The following is a 20,565-nucleotide window of genomic DNA, read 5'->3' as shown; positions in this document are numbered from 1 at the left end:
GTTGTTGATAATTTGATCCAAAAATGTCTTTATTGTTGCAAAATGGGTAAAAAAATATCTTTTTCCGAACAAATATGTATATATTTTCTTTTTTAAAAAAATTGTTCGTTATAAAAATATTACTTTTAAGGAACTCTATTCTTGTTTTCTTTCCTTTTAAACCACTTTAAGTAATAAAAATATAGGAAACTATTTTTTTTCTTCTTAATTTCATTTTATCAATTAAAGTAGAATAATTTCATATATTCTAAGTTTTAACGGATAATATATATCATATATATAAGATCATAATAAATCCATCATTAATTTTTTATTCAAATAATTATAATAAAATAAGATTTTTAATTTTTTTTTCTAATTGAAGTAGAATAAACATTTACTAATAAAAGAAATATTATTAGGAAAAAAATGTGTTCGAAAAGAAAATAAATAATATATTTATTTGAAAAGGGACATTTTTGACCCGTTAAATAACAATAAAAGTATTTTTGAACCAAAGTATTGACGGTAAGGACATTTTTGGACCAAACTATAAACAAATAATATTTTTATTCATTTCACATAGTTTAAGGGCATTTTAACCCTTTTTCGTTTTTTATATTGTGTTTTTGATATTTTAATACTATATAGTATCGTATTTGATATGAATTCTTTTTTAAAATGGTGTATGGAAAGATTTACGAGATTCTCATTATTCTGTTTGTAGTGGAGATGAATATTGTGGAAAAGGAGCAAAATCACGTTGAGATATTTGTAGGTAAGCTCTTCTAATGTGTCAAGTAGAATATGAATAAGTAAATGCTAGCTAGACTCATTTGGTAGGGAATTTCATCCCAGAGGCTTTATGTCAATCAACATTGTTTTTTTTTCCTGTCCATACTCCGACCTAAGTCGAAATTTCATAGAATAGACTGATCGAATCAAAATAAGTTCTAATACCGAATAGTGTACCTAAGTATTTAGTTATATACTTATATTTACAATTCGTATACATATGATAATACTTATAAATATGTAGACTCGTATTAGTACAAAACTAATTGCTTAGACATTGAAATTTTGACTATTTTATCTTGATTGAATTTTTTTTTTTTGAGTAATTGATTTAAGGAAGAGAATTACTTATACTTTCTTTTGAAAATTTATACATGTATAAGATGGTAGTATGATATAATTGAGACGTTTCTAGAAAAATCAAAGTCATAATTCTCTATTATTTGAATATATATAAATTGAAGTCGAATAAATTATGGTTATGAGTATACGGTGCCGCAAAAAACCTAAATTGAATTTAGAAATACTAAAATGTACCGAATTAATTTGATATGGGATAGCATTTTTAGAAAATTGAAAATCAAAATTACCGAATCGAAGTTTTCAATACTGTACTATGTGGATATTAGACCACCTCCCAGACCCGATGGATCCAAATTTATTTGTTCGATAATACTTGGGGCTGAATTTTCAAAAAACCTATCATTGTTAAAGAATGAAAAAGCTAAGCTAAACCTAAATTTGGAATCAAATAGTGTCACTTCTACCTAGAGTTTAAATGAAATACAAACTAATAAAGTGTAATAGCTCAGCTATTTGATGTCTTCCAAATCAGAGAACTTACGAAGAATTTCTACTTTGCACTATTTGACAATGATTTACTGTAATTTCTATTTTACAGTGCAAAGGAGGCGCCTCAACTAGTAGCTCGCGTATTTTTGGTGAGATAGAACACCTTCCACCGCGCCAACGTTCCCAACAAACATGGAAATGAAACAATGCAGGACCATAGGGTTCCTTTAGAGTATCCATTTGATGTCTTGTGTCCACTTCTGAGACTGAAAAGAGAGTTCAAATGTCAAGAAAACCAAAAGAGAAATGTAGAAACTATACAGATTGGAAGAACAGAAAATAGATGCAGATTAAGATCCTAGCACAAATCATCACTCAAGTGTGTGGCATAGTGGTCACTAAGGTGGTATGAGAACCATGGAAGACAAGGGAAAACACTAGGTGCTTTCATCTGCCTAACCTTGATGGAAGAAAGTGGGAGGTAGTAAGTACTTGGTGGAATAGTCGAGGTGTGTTAAAGCTAGTCTGAACACCATCATGATAAAAGAAGGTCCTAGCCTAAATCAGGAAGGAGACGGTTTATCCTAGCACAACTGAAGAGACTACAACTACACGAGCAGGTGCTTCCTTTGCAACTATAATAGACTGGATGCTAACCACATATGGCTCCACTGTTACCATGATGCACAGCTCTGTGATGCCTGAATATACTAACCAATTGCCGGCATGTTAGAAGCTGAAAAGAAACAACAAAGAGAGGACCGGAATCTGGCATTAATCCCCCCTGCTCTTAAACAGACAGTTCGGATAAAGAAGCCTCAGAAGGAGTGGAAAGTACTGTTTTTCACACCTCTAATATCTTCTTATTTCTTGTGTAATTTTTGGAGTCCACGTGATAGGAGTAGATACGTAAAAGAGATGGTGGATAAACAAACAGTTCTATAGTTGTGACACAACTTTGTTTAGACCTTGTAACTGAGAATTTAATCCCTTTCTGCTACCACTGATATTTAGTCTACTCATCAAAGAGAATATGAAGCAGAAAGGAGGGTTTTTTTTTACCTTCAAGATGAGAGCCAAGAAGACATTGCCACCATTGGAAACATCAAAAACAAGCCATAGTTCACCCAGCTATCAATACCCTCAACCTTGGTCATTTTACCATGCATAGAAATCCAAAAATTTGTGAAAGGACAAGAATTTTGTGGATCCTGTAGCATCATTCCAAATCAAACTTTGTTTTCTTCTAAATTGGGTTGGCAATAACTTAATAAGTTTACAAAGAGCTTATAAAGAGGCGTCAATTAACACTGACCTCAACATTTGAGTCACTAGTTGGATACTGAACATCTGAACTTGCTAGTGTTCGTCGCAAGTCTTGGCTGGACTGCTGAAGAGGCATTTCTAATGTAAACTTTTTGAAGTCTTTGCTAGTGAATGCTTTATATGCGGAATCAGTGTGTATCGTCTCCATGACTGAACCAAAAAAGTTTGTCACGGGTACCTATCAATGACAGAGTAAAGATGTCATTGACTGTTTCAGTTTCAGAATAATATCACTACAGTTCAAAGTACCAAGATCAAATTCCCCTTCCCCAATATGTGACAAAAACCAACAAGGTAATTGTTTTGCAGAAGTACCATATCAGGCAATCATCTAAATTGAAAACTCGTTAGTCTCAATCTGTTGTTACAATCTTGAACATAAAAAGGTAATAAGGATTTGTAGAATTCTGTGCTATTTGGACCTTGGAGGGGAGCCTTGGAGTAACTGGTAAAGTTGCTGCCATGTGACCAGGAGGTCACGGGTTCAAGCCTTGGAAACAGCCTCTGGCAGAAATGCAAGGCAAGGCTGCGTACAATAGACCCTTGTGGTCGGGCCCTTCCCCGGACCCCGCGCATAGCGGGAGCTTTAGTGCACCGGGCTGCCCTTTTTTTGTGCTATTTGGACCTTTTTAGCACCTTTTTTATACTTTATTTCTACATACTAAAGCAAGTTTTCTGACACCAGTTAACCCTCATGGTACGTAACTAAAAGAAATGAAGTGCACAGCATTTAGATGAAGAGTAGGTTCCTATCAAACTAAACTTTTTATAACTATGTTGGAAATTTCTTCTACTACTAAAAAACCATCATGCAATTCAAGCTAACATCTTAAACTTCTTGCAAATCAACTGTACATCAAATGCACCACAGAAGTGCAACTTTTCCTTACATCTAGTTTAACCCATCTCGACTAAGTCCTTTACTTTTCTCTTTCTTCTTTTCCGTTGAGGTTTTTTTCCATTTGTTTCCTTTTCTTCGGGGGAGGGAGAGGAAGGTTGAACGGCATAGAAACAAACATAAAAATAATTTTTAACTATGTACCTCTTCTAGTCGACGAGGGTATAGATCTGTTCGATAATATGCAGTTGACATCAGCGTATTTGGATTATATGAACTGAAAAGACTGACAGGAAAAAGAGAAAGGAGATTCTATCAAAAAGAGTGCACATTGACAAACATACATAGTTTGGAACAACAATCTAAACACAAATCATCTTCTGAATAAGAGAGCGACAAGAGAGGAAAAAGAGGACGATAGGCATGCAGAAGCTTTAGAATCCATGAGGCATAGTCTATGCAACAGTGGGGATTAACTGTAGTCAAGTACCCAATGACAGCTATCCTTTCCAAACTAGACCAAGTATTCTGCATCTACTTTTGGTCTGACCTTGCTGTAGAGTCCATATGACATGTATGAATTGAGCAGGTAGGTTATCGAAGACATGAACCAGGCAAGTCAATTATCATCAGAATACCCCTTTATAACAGTTGCCTATATACAGTTCCAAGGTCTGCCTAAAAGACTTCAATAATCCAAGCAGCATTCCTAAGTATAAGGTAAATTCCAAAACCTGCCTAATAAGGTGCATACTTAATATAGATATCTAAAATCCTTGAATAAGACTCTCCCCACTTGATTTTCTGACTCTTTCCACTTGATTTTTAAAAATCCGTATGGGCAAGGCCACAGTCAAACCCTTGAACAGCCAGACATTCATCCTTCAAAATTTTCTGAATTATCCACGATTCTCAATTGAACGACCATATTATGCATTTTTATTATCAAGTGAAACCCATAACTGATCCATGGCCATCGCAAAATCATTCCTGTTTCTTCTTTGGTTTGCATCTTCAAAAAAGATACCCTCTTTCTCTGTTACCTTTCTATGCAAATTACAATGAAGCAATTCATGCTACAAAGTCATATGTGGTGAAAAGAAGGCTGGGTGTGAGTTACGCAGTCTAATCTCCAGACATGAATAATCCACCCGTTTGAAGCATATATACAAGACTTTTGCACTTGTATACATTGTTATCATAGGCGAAAAGCGTAAAAAAGCTCTAAGGTCCATTGAGGCTTTAAGCACAAAGAGCAAATAAAACGTGGGCTTTAATGAAAAAAGGCGCAAAGGGAGAAAAAAATACAAATATATATGTTAAGTCCAAGACTATTAATTATAAACATGAATGACAAATATATGACCAAAGTAATTGAAAACAAATTATGATAAAGTGAAATATCAATTGTTTTGGTGTCACTTCTTAAGAAGAGGCTCATGGACAAAGAAAAATTTGCCTTAGAACCTTGATGACGACACTGAGGCGCACATACAGCGAGGCGAAGCACTCAATACGTTTTGAGCCTTGCTTCAGGGTTCAAGGGCGCTTAAAGCGCGCCTTTGACTACACTGCTTGTATAGCCTTAATTACAGTAAAAAATGTAAAGCAAACAAGTAGTGGATAATTGGAATTTGATGTCAATAGTGATACAATCAATAATTTTCAAGAAAAGTGACTTACATTCTACAATATCAAGAAAAACACCCAGTATTACACCTACATCTGTGAAATACAATTACCTGCCCAACGAAGCATTATCATACATGTTCACCCTCTCAAAAAATGCAAGAGTATAAAATGTGAATCGATCTATAACTGAGACGCCAACCTGTACCAGAGAAGGGAAGGAGGATGAAAAACCACACAATTTTCTGAATACGAGGAGAACATATTCGTCTCCCTTGTGGAAATAATAAGCATTTCAAATGAGGCATTTTCATTAAGTTAACACTTACATCAGCATCCAAGTGATGCGAGTACGAATTTTCCCCTTTCATGCTACTCCCAATTGTCAATACGCCAGGTGATTGAAGCTACAAGGCAAATATATTTCAGTTCTACTAAAATCCAAGTAAGAACATCTTATGCATCAAGTGGCCCTGATTTAAAAAAGACAACCTAACCCCTTTTGTGGGGAATGAAAAGAAGGCATCCCATAAAGAGTAGAAATGGAAATAAGAGAACAAATGAGATTTCAGATGGTTATAAAGGTACTGAGAAAAATTGTAAGATAAACGCACGGAATCTGAAACTTTCCAATTATAAGCATTACTCCAATATAGCTAAGAGCTGGTCTTTCCTCATTAACTTTTATCAGGTTCAGAGCCAGCTGTCATCAAACTTAAACCATTTTTTAATTAAAGAAAGCATGCAACCCTAACTTAATTACTACAGATGTCTCTCAAGAACCCAACCATGCAACTCTGATCTCAAAAGCATTGAAATATGGGCATTTCTCAGAAAGTTTTGGACATGTTGTGTCCCAAATGGTTGGGAAACAGAATTTCAAATTCTGTCAGCAACTGATTCTTTTCAGCAACTTATAAGCATTCAGTATTCTAAGATATTTTAGCACATTCAGGAGCAAAAACTTATTCAAATTTTCCAGCCCAATTATGAATATTGATCCTCTGTGTATTAATTTGCAATGAAATGATAAATTAACCACGCCTTCAACAGAGTTTTATTGCATCAAGGACGGTCTTCAAAAAGATTTAGCTTTACCATCCTTAAGTCACGCCATGCAAATATATTGCAGGTGAAGATAGGCACTCCTAACCACTAAACTTGGGAAGGTCAAATTATTTGGCACTTTGAAGGATAGGAGGTGTCGAGCATTTAAAACTTACCCAGAGATACTTACAGATAACTTAATTAACGAAACAAAAGCAAAAAACAATTCAAAAGGAGACCAAGCAACATAAAACCACAATTAGTTTCTTTATCATATACTCAAGAATAATAGGAGATTGGACCAACATTGGTACATTAGACTGAATACTTCCCATGGTAATTGATATAGACCAACTATATTGGGATGCTGCAAGAACATGAAGTAGAAATATATCATTGGACATTTTGTTAGAAAAACAAGACATTAATGATAAAACGGCAAAAGTCACCTGCGAGAAAAGAGTAGCGGCTTGGCAAGTGTCAACCATTATAAGCAGCTCCTTGAATCTGAAATTGAACAATGGAGACATGACAAAGTGTCATTGCAGAGGACCGGCAAAGGAACTATCCATCAATATGATACAACCAACAAGGAGTCATGTGCACAAATGCCAGGGCACCAAACAGAGTGCTAAGGTTCATACAAATCCAGCAGGCCCTTATCAGTTTAAAATGGGAGACGACAAATTAGATGATTCCTAAGCCAAAGCTGCATCATAATCAATGTTATTGTTTAACAAGACAACATTGACATACAATGGAAAATGAAGGCCAATTTCTTTACCTACGCTTTTCTTTCATTTGTTTCACTGCATCAGCTAAATCATGACTTTGAAGCTCTTCTGAATCCTGAAATTTTAAAAACTCATCTCCGCCATGCCCTGTCATGTACAGAAGTATGTGGCTTCCTTCATCACTAAGAAGACGTTTTGATCTTGGAACAGCTGTTTCATGACGGCCAGTCAGCACCCTCAAAAAATTTTCAACTGTTACTTCATAACCTCGATAATCTACCTGATATTTAGAAGCTTTTAAGATTAGAACACTACATTAAATAGATAATAAAACAACTTTAATTCTGTTAAACTCATATGGAAACCAGTTTGAAGTGTGTGTGCGCGTGTCTATATATATGTGTGTATGTATATATATAAGTAAAATTAAGAAATTATTTTGTTCAAACATTTAATCTACAAAGGTCCTAGGAGAAAAATATCGACAGAACAGACTTAAAATTGTTTAAAATACTGAAACTTTCTGAGATTAAAAACATTGAACTTTTCTTTTTCACGAGTAACAAGATTAATAAAAACCAAATTGGTGTCAAATATATGTACATGATGTGTAAGTGACTATGCTTGAGTCATTTAACATCTTCCACATGTTTGACCAACTATCCATACAGCATGACAGTTTCTCCTTACACCAAAAATATAGTTTAAAAAAAATCACTTAATTGTTTTTACAATTTCTCGTTATTGTTAAACAATCTCCTATTCTGTTCATTCCATATACCCAGAAAAGACACGATGATGCGGTCTTCCATGCTGCCTTCCTTTCATTATCAATCCTCAAATTTAAGCGATTACCATAACTATCCATTACTAGGTACTTGATCATGATACTAACAGCTAACCTTGATAATGCTAGATTAGATGTCAATAAAACAGAATGTCTCACAGAACTATCATTCGATTTGGGATAACTACAGAAAGCCACAAGAGAGAGGAAGAATTTACACACCTCAACATTATCTCCATAAAGGTTCAGCCTGTGATTTTCATTGTTGAAGACCTGTGCAGGGTATTTATTACGAGCATTGCAAGCCATATCATCAGCCAACATCAGAATAATTCTTTCATCAGGTATGCCTAATCGTTTTACGGTTCTAATTTCAACAAACAAATAGAAAGAAATTAGAATACAGTTAATGAATCTCAGAAATGGGAAACACACAAGGAAAACAAAGATAATCTATGATGATCATGATAATGCTTAAAAAAGTAAGATTCCTACCTGTATAAAGACAAAGTGTTAGCCATGTGTCTGTAATTAAACCTGAAGATTGAAAAACAATAAGTCAAGAGTCTTGCTACATAGAGTCTTCTTAATGGTAAAAGTTCTTTTTTTGGGATCAGCAAAGTAAGTATTTTATTGATGTATAGCAAAAAACAGTATTAAAGTTCTGATGAAAAAAAACACCCACACGAGAACTTCACAATGTGGTAAAGAGCTAAGAAAGTCAACAATTGCCTCCAGATCCAAAATATAATTCAGAGCTTTGTTGAACCAAAACTAAACAAGGATATACACCTAAGCTTAAGATTAATAATGTATTCCTTCTTGTCTTCAGAAACTCTATCATTCCTCTCTCGCCATATGACTCAACAAATTACCACGTGAATCGTCTTCTAAATGCTCCTGGATGATTTGGATAAATCCAGTTTATGCCAAGATAACAAGAAGTCGACGGTGTTTTTGGGCGTGCACCACTCCAAGCCCAAAGTAATTAAAAAGAGATGCCCAATCTGTTGAGTAAACTTGCAATGTAAAAAGAGGTGATTCATTTCTTCCGCTTCCTTTTCACAAAGATAGCATCTGTTACATAGATTGATGACCTCTTTTGAAGCTTGTCAATGGTGAGGCATCTTCCATGAGCTATAATCCAAGAGAAACATATGATTTTGTATGGAGTCAGATTCTTCCATAAAATCCTCCAAGGCCAAGGATACATGGACGGAGAGGGGTTAGTCAAGGCCGCATAACATCTATTCAGAGAGAAGATTTCATTGTGAGAGTGTTTCCAGATGATGGAATCAGGTTGAGAGATCAGAGGAGGGAGAGCGTTCAGCTGATTCATCAAAAGCAAAAAATCATTGAGGTTTCTCCTATATGGAATGAACCACCCCTGATATGAATGTTGGTTGGATGCATTTCTAAAAAGGACAGAGAATCTGTTCATAAGGGGGGGGGGGGGGGGGGGGCAAGCCACGAGTCTTGCCAAAATCTAATCTTTCTACTATCACCTACTTTGAAGGAGCATTGTGCCCAAAATAGCTCCAAAAGGGCTCTGAGATGCTTCCACACACATAAGCCAAGAGGTGGAGAAGGGGATCTTGTGATCCAAGATGAATCCATGTCATATTTTGTGTAAATGACCATTTTCTAGAGAACTCTATCCTCAAGATTGACATGCCAAATCTTAGAGACTCTTAAAATCATGTACAAGGATGCCAGTGTCTATTGTTAAACTTTAAGTGTAACAACTAAAAAGTAAGAATCTTGCTCTTGCACACGTAGAGCCTCTTAATTAACAACTGGTTTAGAAATTCATAATATCTCAAATCAAGGTTAAACCCAGTTAAAAGCTTGCCATCATACCACCATTAGTTCTTCAATAGGCACCTTTCTTTAAAGTCATCCTAAATTACCACACAATCACATACACATTTACTCTAGAAAATTGCCATTTAGAGATGCATTACTTGATTCCCCATTCCTAAATTGCATTTTTTTCAATATCCAATCAATCAACTATGCCTTAATCCCAGACATGCTAGGGTCGACTATATGACTTCTCCAGACATCATTCCGATACAATTAAACTTAATTCAACAAATACATTCAAAATTTCTATCATTAATCTACTAAGACTGGATCACAAGCTACATCACGACGGTTCTTTGAATACCCGTACACTGATTTCCCTACCAGCCTAAACCCACCACACATCTAACAATAAATTGCTAAGAACCCAACTCTCAAAGCAAAACCCATATTTCTTTATGGGAAAAAAAACGGAAAAAAGTTACCAGAAACGAGAAGTGCAGACCAAAACAGCCCAATTGTTCGTATGCATCGTAGTGGTCGAAGATGAACTTGATGCGATCCCATAGCTCAGACAAGTAGAGAAAAGAAGAAAGCACAATAGAAATCTGGATTTCATAGTGGAATCCATTTTCAATAAGCTCATTCTTCCATCTCAGATTTTTCAAGAGAATTGGAGAAAGAAGACAATTGGCCAATTGTGAAATAGTCACTAAATTCCCCTTTCGCAATTTACTTGGCACTAGGGCTGAACACGAAAAATCAAAAAACCGAACCAAATCGATAACCAAACCAAATCGGAAAAAAAACCGACATTTATTTGGTTTGATTTGGTTTGGTTTTTAAATTTAAAAACCGACTATATTTGGTTTGGTTTTGGTTTCAAGTCTAAAAAAAACCGAAAAACCCGAACCAAACCGACTTTATATATACATATTTTAAAAATTAAATTTGTATATATATGTGTGTGTATTTTAATTTTTTTATGAAAAAATACAATTTATATTGAATTTTTATATTCTTGATCTTGGCCATGCTTTTGAATTATACTAGATTGGGTCAAAATATTTTGATGGACTTCTATTGAAATGAGTCCATCTTGCATGGTTGGATCCAAAGTAAAAGTAAACAAAATGTGGACTTCATATCATCATTGCTAAGAATAATTATGCTCCTGAGTTTAGTTTTAGGAGTGACTATTCTTGGCAATACTATTTCAAATAAGTTTAAATTCAAATAGTGACTAGTGTCTACAAGGTGATTTAAAAACCGACAATAACCGAAAAAACCGATAAAAACCGACAAAAACCGAATAGTAAAAACCGATATAGTTTGGTTTGGTTTGATTTGACAATTTGAATAACCGACTCAATTGGTTTGATTATTTTTTAAATAAAAACCGATCCAAACCGAACCGTGATCACCCCTACTTGGCACAATTGAAATATTTCGAAAGTAAATTAACTTTTTAATCGAATTTTTTTAATTTTAATATATTCATTTATCCCGATGAAATATTTTAAAATCATATAAATATTTGTGACTTATATTAGATCATACGTTTCAAAAGCATATTTGTCTTTTTTTAAGTTTTATGTCAAGTCAAACTATATGACATAAATTAAAATTGAGGGTAATTTCTTTTTAGAAATTATATAATGCATATTATTTTTAATACACCAAACCAAATAGTGTATAAGCAACATAATTAATACTAACATTACAAATATTAATATTATTATTATATTATATTCATCATTATGTTTATACGTCCGACTAAACGACCCCTAAATCGATTGTGAAGCAGGTTAGATGGTATGAAAAGAATTCACGATAATAAGTTAAAAGACACTAGTAATTCAGATAAGGAATTTTCATTCAACTATTTGGTGTTCTATTCATGTTTCTTTATCTAATTGTAACATTTTCCCTATAATTTCATTGTTTGAGTGAAATGATTGATTAGACTAATTGAGGGGTCGTTTGGTTTGAGTCACAAGATAGCAGTTGTCCACTCTCGACAAATATAACTAAAAACAAGTCAAATATGTACAAGAGTTCACTTTAATAATAAAATTTCAAATTTCTTTAACTTTGTTTTATTTTTTTCTTTGATTTCCAATTTGATGTCTAGAATCGATATTAGGACCTTGAGTAATTTGGATTCGTATTGTCACGCTCCAAGAGGATACTCTAGACGTGGTCGGCACTCGAAAATCATTGTTGGTCCCCAAGTGAATCATTTGATCTAATCACACATCCGTTCATTCAATCAATCAGCGAAAGACTTAAAATAAAGAGATAATTAAGTGAACAATTCCAATCAACAATCTAGCTCAAGGAAGAAAGGTCACGGGCCAACAAATCAAACTCCAATCTATGTCATTAAAATAGTCTGACAAGAACAATTCAAGAAAATAAATGCTCAATTGACCCATCACTATCTAGTCTATGAAGCCTTTATCACTACTATTTAATTGGTGTCAATGACATGTTCATGGCTACCTCAAATTAGAATGAAAAGACTCAACTCAACGCAAGAATAACGTAAGTGGTATTCTCCGAATGTAGGAGAGGACTCACCAATAAGCTGAGTGTGAACAAATCCTCAACGGTACGCTTATTGATGATCTCTTAAACCTGTCTCTGCACCATGAAACGATGCAGGTCCAAATGGACGTCAGTACGTGGAATGTACTAGTATGTAATATGACAGAATGAAACATGCATCAAGGTAGAATAATATCAGTTCAAATATCTCAAGTCAAAAAGATAAAGAGACTCAATCAAGGTGTCATAAGTCGAAAGTAAGAATACAGTTTAGACAGAGACCAATCATATACAATGCAATCCAATCATATATGTTACACCCCACATCTTTGAACTCGGAAGGTCCCTTAAGTTACTTAGAAGCTAGTATGTGAGCCACTTAAGTTACGACACTATCAAACGACTCTAAGGAAGGGAGAATGTGATACCCCATACTAGAGAAGGTTGGAGATGAAATCATAAGAGTCCGGAAGAAATTGGAGGCCAAGTAATGGGTCGTAGGACTCGAGTTACCTACGTAAGCTACTAACTTGGAAGTCTTACATACTTAAGCTATTGGAGTAAGTACCAAGCTTGCGTAGTAGGGATTACATAGGCTCTTAAAATAAGACGAGATTACGAACCCACGAGGGAGAAGAAACAATGACACGTGGCAGCCAATGGAGGAGTACCACGTGGCAGCACCTCAAGCAAACAGGTGACCCACCTGCTTGGGGTCAAGTAGGTGACCCACCTTCTTGGGGGAGGTGGGCCCCACTGCCACGTGGCAGCCCCTAGTTGGCAGCATGATACGGTGGCCAATCATGGCTCGACACGTGTTACCCTAAGGGGCTGACACATGTCACCTCCAAGGCATCCCATATATACATGTTAAAATGACTCTTAGTCATTCACTTATCCAGAATTTCAGCCAAAAACGTGAACAAAAGGAAAAAAACAACCTAAGGCTAAGAGAGAGTGTTATGGCGGCAACAAGGAAAACAAAGGTAAGCTTCCACTTTTGCTCCATAAATTAAGTATATGCAGTGTTCCTTAAATATGTGGAGGTGTATATATGTGTCTTAGGATGCCTACGGAACCATGGTTTCAATTTTACACTTGGAACAAACAAGAAAAAGTGGAAGGAAAACTTAGAAAGCCAAAAAGAGAGGGTTACGGGTTTGGTCTCCAAAAGGTGAGACTTTGAGTTTCGTTCTGTGAATTAATTATTTGAGGTGTTACAAGGTTATATAATAGTGTTTGACAACCAAAAATTCCAATTTGGGGCAGCAAGGAAGTCATACAAACAGTCCTCCTAATTTCAGCACGTCTAGAGAAGTTTCGAGGCGCGTCTTGGCGAATTGTATCCAATTTCGGGTAAGGTAAGGTTTCTTCTCTAAATTTGAGATTTATGGTGTTGTTATGGAGCATGTTACACTCCCTATTGGTGGCTGGAAATATGAAATGTCTTAGAAGTACTTGGCGTTCGGAATAAACTAATTTGTAGTCGTTATAGTTGAATTGTTGTCGAAACAAAGTGTTGTTCTTGTGAGGTGCTGCTGCAGGGGTGTGGCTTGTGGTTACAGGGCCTAAACATGTTATAAATGAGGTGGGGGAGATGCTGGTTTCATCCACACGACCCCCGCTTCGCACGGTTAAAGATTTGGCAAAAATGGAAACTAGAAACTTCATTTTGATATCGTATTTTGGATAGGTCGTTTGGAGTATATATTATATATTGTTGGTCTGAGTTGCTGCAGGTTATTGTTGTTGGTTGGCTGTAGGTCTTAGGGACCTAATTGGAAATTCGGATAGGACACATTATAGGAGAGGTGCTGCCCAATTTTCGTTAATGCCTTAACAAACTAAAGAACTAGTCGAGGAAACGACTAAGGAAATAGATTCCATTAACATTAAGGCGTAACCTCAGATGCTGAAAAGGTAAGAGTAGTTGATATTCGTATTACTTTATATTGAATAGGTTCAGAAGACGATGAGGCGAGCAGGATAAATGGTAACTCCCAAGAGGTATGTAAAGCTTTCTCTTGGCATGTTTTGGTATAAGTTCGTACAACTATCTTTCTTTCCTTTTGGCAAGTTTTAGCCTTAAGTGAATTGTGTGTGGAATGTGGGGATAATTCCATTCCCAAAACTCCAAGTATGCCTCATAACCCCTATCCACTGCTTAGTATTGGAATTTCTGCAAGGATTGAGTATTGCCTAGTAAGGCTTCTATGTGTTAAACAGTAGTGTGTGGAAAGCTATCTCTCATTTCCCTTGATAAGTATTTGGTACGAAAGTGAGATTATGATGCCATAATGATTCACCGAGCCCCATGATGGGTCGGGTATGAAATATGTGTATGCAGATCCCATAAAGGAAAGAACAGACTATATATAGTTTATTCTCTTTCTTTTTCTGGCATATCTTAGTTATAGGTTAAACATGATATGAGTTCCGGGGTAACTCCATTCTTAGCATCTCTTATTTACGTCTGAATATCAGACTTTTATAATAATCGAATTATTTCTCTGGAAACTTTTATATGTTAAAAAGGTAACAAATGTACAGGCTCCAAGTCTTACAGACTATTTGTTAACAAATGTTTCTGATTCCATAAGTGATTTGGCCCTATGTTAATACATGTCCAGGGCCTCCGAGATTACTTTTGAGATAACCCATAATGGCATTTAAGGGACACTCGAGATGACTACACCGTTACTCGGGTTCTCAAATAAAAGCTTAACTTTCTTATTCTGTCGAGTCTCTGATAATGATTTAAATTGCATATAGTTACTCACTACTCTAATCGTGTATATTGTAACACTTCTTTCCTTGAGTCCCAAGCCAGGATATGTTCTCGTGCACAGTTCACTGCATTATTCCCTGAGTCCCTCAATAGAGGGCCAGGATACGTGTATAGATATATGATGATGTGTTATAATAAGGTGGTGATGGCACTGGGGCCATGATAGTTTTATAGAGATGATTCACCGGACCCCCGAAAGGGCCGGCTATATGATATGACTCGAACATGCATGTTTTTGTAATTCACAAAGTACAGGTACAGGTTTCTGAATTGATATCTTATCCCCTGTTTCTCTATCTCAGATATGCTTCCAGTTGTATTATATTATGTTTTACATACTCAGTACATATATCGTACTGACCCCCTTTCTCGGGGGGCTGCGTTTATGCCCACAGGTATAGATACAGATTTTGGGAGTCCGTCAGCTTAGGATTCCATGCAGCTCAGTTGAAAGAGGCACCATTGTATCGGGGCCTAGTTTTGATAGTGTCCACGGATATATAAAAATTATTTCATCTATTTAGGGGTACGGCGGGGGCCGTGTCCCCCCATATGTTGTCATTTATATGTTTAGAGGTCTGCAGACATGTATATGTGGGTTGTATATGTCAGTGTGGTTTAGCTGGGTCTATATGATATATTGTACATGTTGTTATGTTATGGCAGCCTTGTCGGCTTGCGTTCCCTATCATGTTGTGATACAAACAAAAAGGGCTACATGTATATGTAAATGTTATCGCCCAGTGGGGCTCTGTTATATGATATATTGTTTTATTTACAGTTTAATGTGACCACAACTAATAGATATGTATACGGGGGGTCCAGGTCGGACCCCAGTCGTGACCTACGGGATTGGGTCGTGACAATATACAATCCAATCCAATATAACTATCTACAATCAACTCAACAATAAAGTCAAAGAACTCAACTCAATAGATATGCAAATTAGAATATAGTAATGTTATACAATTTGACTCAATCATCTACAATCTCAATCAAACTAATCATATCATGCACAATCCACTTAATTTAGGAGTTTCTCTAACCGACAACTATCACCTATGAGATAGTGATGTACAACAAGCCGATGTTGTTGCCACATCCGTCCATACTTTGCTTTGGTATGAACGAATTAAATAATCATGGATCCAACAATCAATCAAGTTCTTATCATGTCAGGAAAATGAAATAAGGAAACATTCGACTTTAACAGCCCAATCCTTTCCTACGTTAGCTACGTAGTTCCTGAGATTCGAGTAGGGACTATACTCTTACCCAATTCAGTGATGATACTCCTCCCAAGACACAATATGCTCATATCTATCAGGTGAGCAAAATATTCAAAATACTTAGCTAGTCTTTTTTGGACTTAGTTCAAAATCAACTCATTTAGTCTCATTAGACTCTTTTCAAAACTCAATCAATATGGTATCATTGCACCTTCTTTCAAAATCAACTCATCTCAATCATCAAACTCTTTTCTTTAAATTTGATACAATTTCAACTCAATGAATGCAGTAAATATTAAATGCATTTAAAACATAGTTTTAACCCATCAACTCAATCTCAAAATAGACGTTTTAATGTAAAAATACTCAACTCATTTATACTCAAAATACTCATGCTCAAAATAACAATTAAGAAACTTCTCAAACTCAACTTATGCTAAAACACTTTCTAAATCAAAGATGAAAATAATCATTCTTTAAACTCAAAATAGTGCATAAATAATTTATTCAAAAACGTTCACAAATTGTGATGACCCCCTCTCAGGGCCCACATATTCAGGTATTGTCTATGCCAGGGTTAGACAGTTTGCACCTTAATCCCTCTTTATGCTGCAGCGCTATGGGGTATCGAACCCGAAACCTCTGGCTCTTTTACATCCACCTTAAGGGGATCGTCTTTCACCAATTGGGTGTAACACCCCTTAAAACGTTGTATGTGAGTATTGATTCATGGATCATTTCATTCATGAAGCCCAAATGAATTATCAAAGTTTTCTATTTAATTCAAGCATGAAACTTTATGGGTTTTCATATCATGGTTCCAAATGCATAGATTATTAAATATTTGAAGTTTAATTACTTATCTTATAGGAGTAAGGTCTGTGTACACTCTACCCTCCCAGACCCCACGATATAAAATTTTATTGGGTTGTTGTTGTTGTAATTACCTATCTTATATTAGCTTATGTTGGCTCTTAAATGCATTGAATTGTTGATTTATCAAAGGTCCTTATATGAAGGCATGAAATGTTTTTAAAATTATTTTGATTATAATTATGTTCTCTCATGCCTAAAGTATTTTGATTATATTATGTTCTCTCATGCCTAAAGTATTTTGATTATATAAATTATGTATATTATCTTTAAGCTTTACTCTAAGGAATGTAAGACTTTAATGAGAGTATTCCTTTTGTAAAACCTCCTAAAACGTTGTATGTAGTATTTCAATTCTCGACAAAAATGATACTGTCTCTGTATTTTGGGCATAACTTTTTATATATTAGTCTAAATTAGGTGATTTAAATTTCTGAATAACCCCTATGGTATTACCTACAACTTTCATGAGACCATATCTAAAGATTCGGAGGATAAGTAGGTCCAATAAATTAAGTTTTGCAAGATATAGTTCTGTGATGAAATAGAGTATTTGTAGAAGAAAAATCATATCTCACAGTAGGATTCTCCAAATTGGTTGATTCTTAAACGACATAAAACTAGACTTCTAGATCTACAATTCTTATGAAGATATTAAATCCTAATGAAAAATTCATCTTGTTCAAACGTAGCTTCGAAAAAGGGTATTCTGTTAAAAGAAACCTCATCTCACCTACCATGAAAAGATCTAGAACCATATGACATCATCAATGACATCAAAATCCTCCATTAAATTTTCAAGATCAGTCTTTGTAATTTTTTTTATTTATTGTTAGATCTCTCCTCCACACCTATAAATACCCACCTTATTTCTTTATTTTATTCATCAAGCTTTCTCAAGCAACTCTTCTCTCTATACATTTTTTACTCATTCTCAAATATAATTTTAGTTTTTAGTAGTGTAGAAATACTATTTCGATGATTATTATACTCCAGGTAATACACAAAATACTCCGACGGGGGGAAAAGGTAAGTGGTTCAAGAGTGTTCCAATTTGGAGTAAAGCTTCAAATTCAAGGTCTGCAAGGCTATTCATAGCATTGAATTGAGTTCGTCCATGCGCCTAATATTTAAATTCATCGTAATTGAGTTATAACTAAGTTTTACTCAAATCTGAATTCTAAATGAATTAATTCTTCTTCTATTCTGTTAGATATATTTATGCATTGAGAGTATTATTATTTTTATCTCTCATATTATTGGAATTATTTTTCATGTCTACTTTTCCATGAACCCTAATTGATTTGATGTTCATTAATATTTTTACATGTGTTTTGAGTAAAGATGTTGACTTTTAATATTTATTAACAAAATAGTGATTTGAATTAATAATTTATATGTATTTTATTGAGTTTTGAAAAAGCAAAAAAAAATTAGTTTAAATGAATTTGACTCTTTGAATTAAATGATGTTTTGAACAAGATATTTTGATGAGATGTAAATGATATTTTTGAAGTGTAATGATTGATGAAGAGGTAATGCGATGAGTTTGATGTTTTAAATAAAAGTTCAATAAGACTAGATGGTGAGGTTAATATGATCACATATTTTGGGAGTAGTATTGAGCACCGAGTTGGGTAAAAGTTTAATTGACTCAAACTCCAGAACTACGTAGCCAGCGTAGGATGGAGGTTATGCCTCTTAAATCCTAAAAAGAGGACTTTGATAATTGGATCCAAGATGGTGATGTCCTTTAACCTAGCAAGGTATTAGATGGATGTGGCAATGACATCGCTTCGTTGTATCATCACTAGCTCATAAGTGATGGTTGTAGGTTAGAGAAACTCCCAACTGAGTAAGCATTGCTTATTATTATTTTTAAATTTGCATCACATATTAATGTTGAGATGTTATTCTTCTTTTAGTAGGCAGATTAGCGCACTATAATTCCTTTGTGGTCTGATTTTTGTTATAATCTATTATAGTTTATTACTTTCTGTAATTTGATTGCTCTATTTTATTCTATTCTATTTTATCTGAGTTGGTTGTGTTATTTGCTTAGCTTTGAACTCCGTATCTTTGTCTGACTTTGCTTATAATTTTTCTGAGCTGAGGGTTTTTCGAAAATAGCCGTCCTACCTTGGTAGGAGTCAGGTCTGCGTACACTTTATCCTCCCCAGACCGCACGTGTGGGATTTCAATGGGTTGTTGTTGTTGTTGTATTAATGTTGAGATGATGTTGAGTTCTGAGCTGAGTTCTCCTGAGAAGAGTTTCTTGATATATGTCCTTACTTTCCTGCCATTTTACATACTCATACATTCCACATACTGACGTCATTCGGACTGCATCGTTTTATAATACAGATACAGGTATTAGAGATTCTCAACAGGCGCATCATTGAAGATCATTATTTTTTAGCTATTTGGTGAGTCCTTCTTGTATTCAGAGGAATTCTTTATCTTTTTATTATTATTGAGTATTATGAGGTAGTCATGGACATGTCATTGGCACCGTCTAATAGTATTAAAGGCTTTGTAGATAGAGTTTGATGATGTAATCGGAGTAGTTCTCCTTTGAAACTACTTCTTCTAAGGATTATTTTTTCCCTTTGAATGTTGATGATGGCAAGCCCACATTAGTATTCTTAAGTCTTCCGCTGATGAACAAAAGAGTGATGAGACCAAGTGGTTCTCTCGGAGGCCAGAGATGGTTTCTGAGTGCTGGTCATGCCTAGAGTGCCCTCTCAGAGTGTGACACAAATCATTTCTAAAACTTCTTATCAAACAATCATTTATACTCAAGATCCTTATAAGACTTCAATCAAATCAAATTATGCAAATTATATCATGTAGTCACCTTAGAATCCAATCCACTCTATTTCAAAACATCATCATCAATATTACATCTTCATCAATCATTTTACTAAAAAAAATAAATATCATTTACATCATCATCAAACATCTTGCTCCAGAATCCTCATTTAACTCTATGTTCAATTTCATCAAACTCATTAAAATATGCATCATCTCACTTTGAAAGCAATATTTTATTTATACATGAAAACCATCAATCTCAACCTCAAGAAAAATTATGACAAAAATGAAATCTCATCTTGAGTTCATGTGAATGAATACATGAATCTATACTCTCAAAAAAACTCAACTCAAGAACATCATTAATACATATAAATTTATAAACAAAACTAGATAGAAATTTTAGATTACTCAAGAATTCTATGACACCCCGAATTTTGTTTTCGCAAAGACTCAAACATTTCTTCATGTGTGGGTAGACTTGGACCGGAGGAATTGTAATTATACACATGAGTTAGGATTAATTCCTAAGTATTTGAAGTGTTCGATGTGTTTAGGGGTCATAAGGGATCTCTAAC

The 20,565-nt window shown here is 34.8% G+C and overlaps 1 protein-coding gene across 1 annotated transcript; it reads right to left on the bottom strand.

Annotated features, from left to right (window-relative positions):
- Positions 1-1,347: 1,347 nt before the first annotated feature.
- LOC129876215 (uncharacterized) lies at positions 1,348-10,464 on the bottom strand. Its single transcript, XM_055951580.1, has 11 exons — positions 10,219-10,464; positions 8,423-8,464; positions 8,150-8,294; positions 7,191-7,420; positions 6,856-6,913; positions 5,689-5,766; positions 5,473-5,561; positions 3,935-4,016; positions 2,882-3,070; positions 2,629-2,777; positions 1,348-1,832 (listed from the first exon to the last, which is right to left on the bottom strand). Exons 1-10 carry the CDS (start codon positions 10,377-10,379, stop codon positions 2,631-2,633), a joined length of 1,221 nt encoding a protein of 406 aa, XP_055807555.1. The 5' UTR covers positions 10,380-10,464; the 3' UTR covers positions 1,348-1,832; positions 2,629-2,630.
- Positions 10,465-20,565: the final 10,101 nt, after the last annotated feature.

This window comes from Solanum dulcamara, chromosome 12, assembly GCF_947179165.1.
Source record: "Solanum dulcamara chromosome 12, daSolDulc1.2, whole genome shotgun sequence".
Classification (NCBI taxonomy): Eukaryota; Viridiplantae; Streptophyta; class Magnoliopsida; order Solanales; family Solanaceae; genus Solanum; species Solanum dulcamara.
Note: the sequence above shows the minus strand (reverse complement) of the source record. Positions and strands in the feature narration are given on the sequence as shown.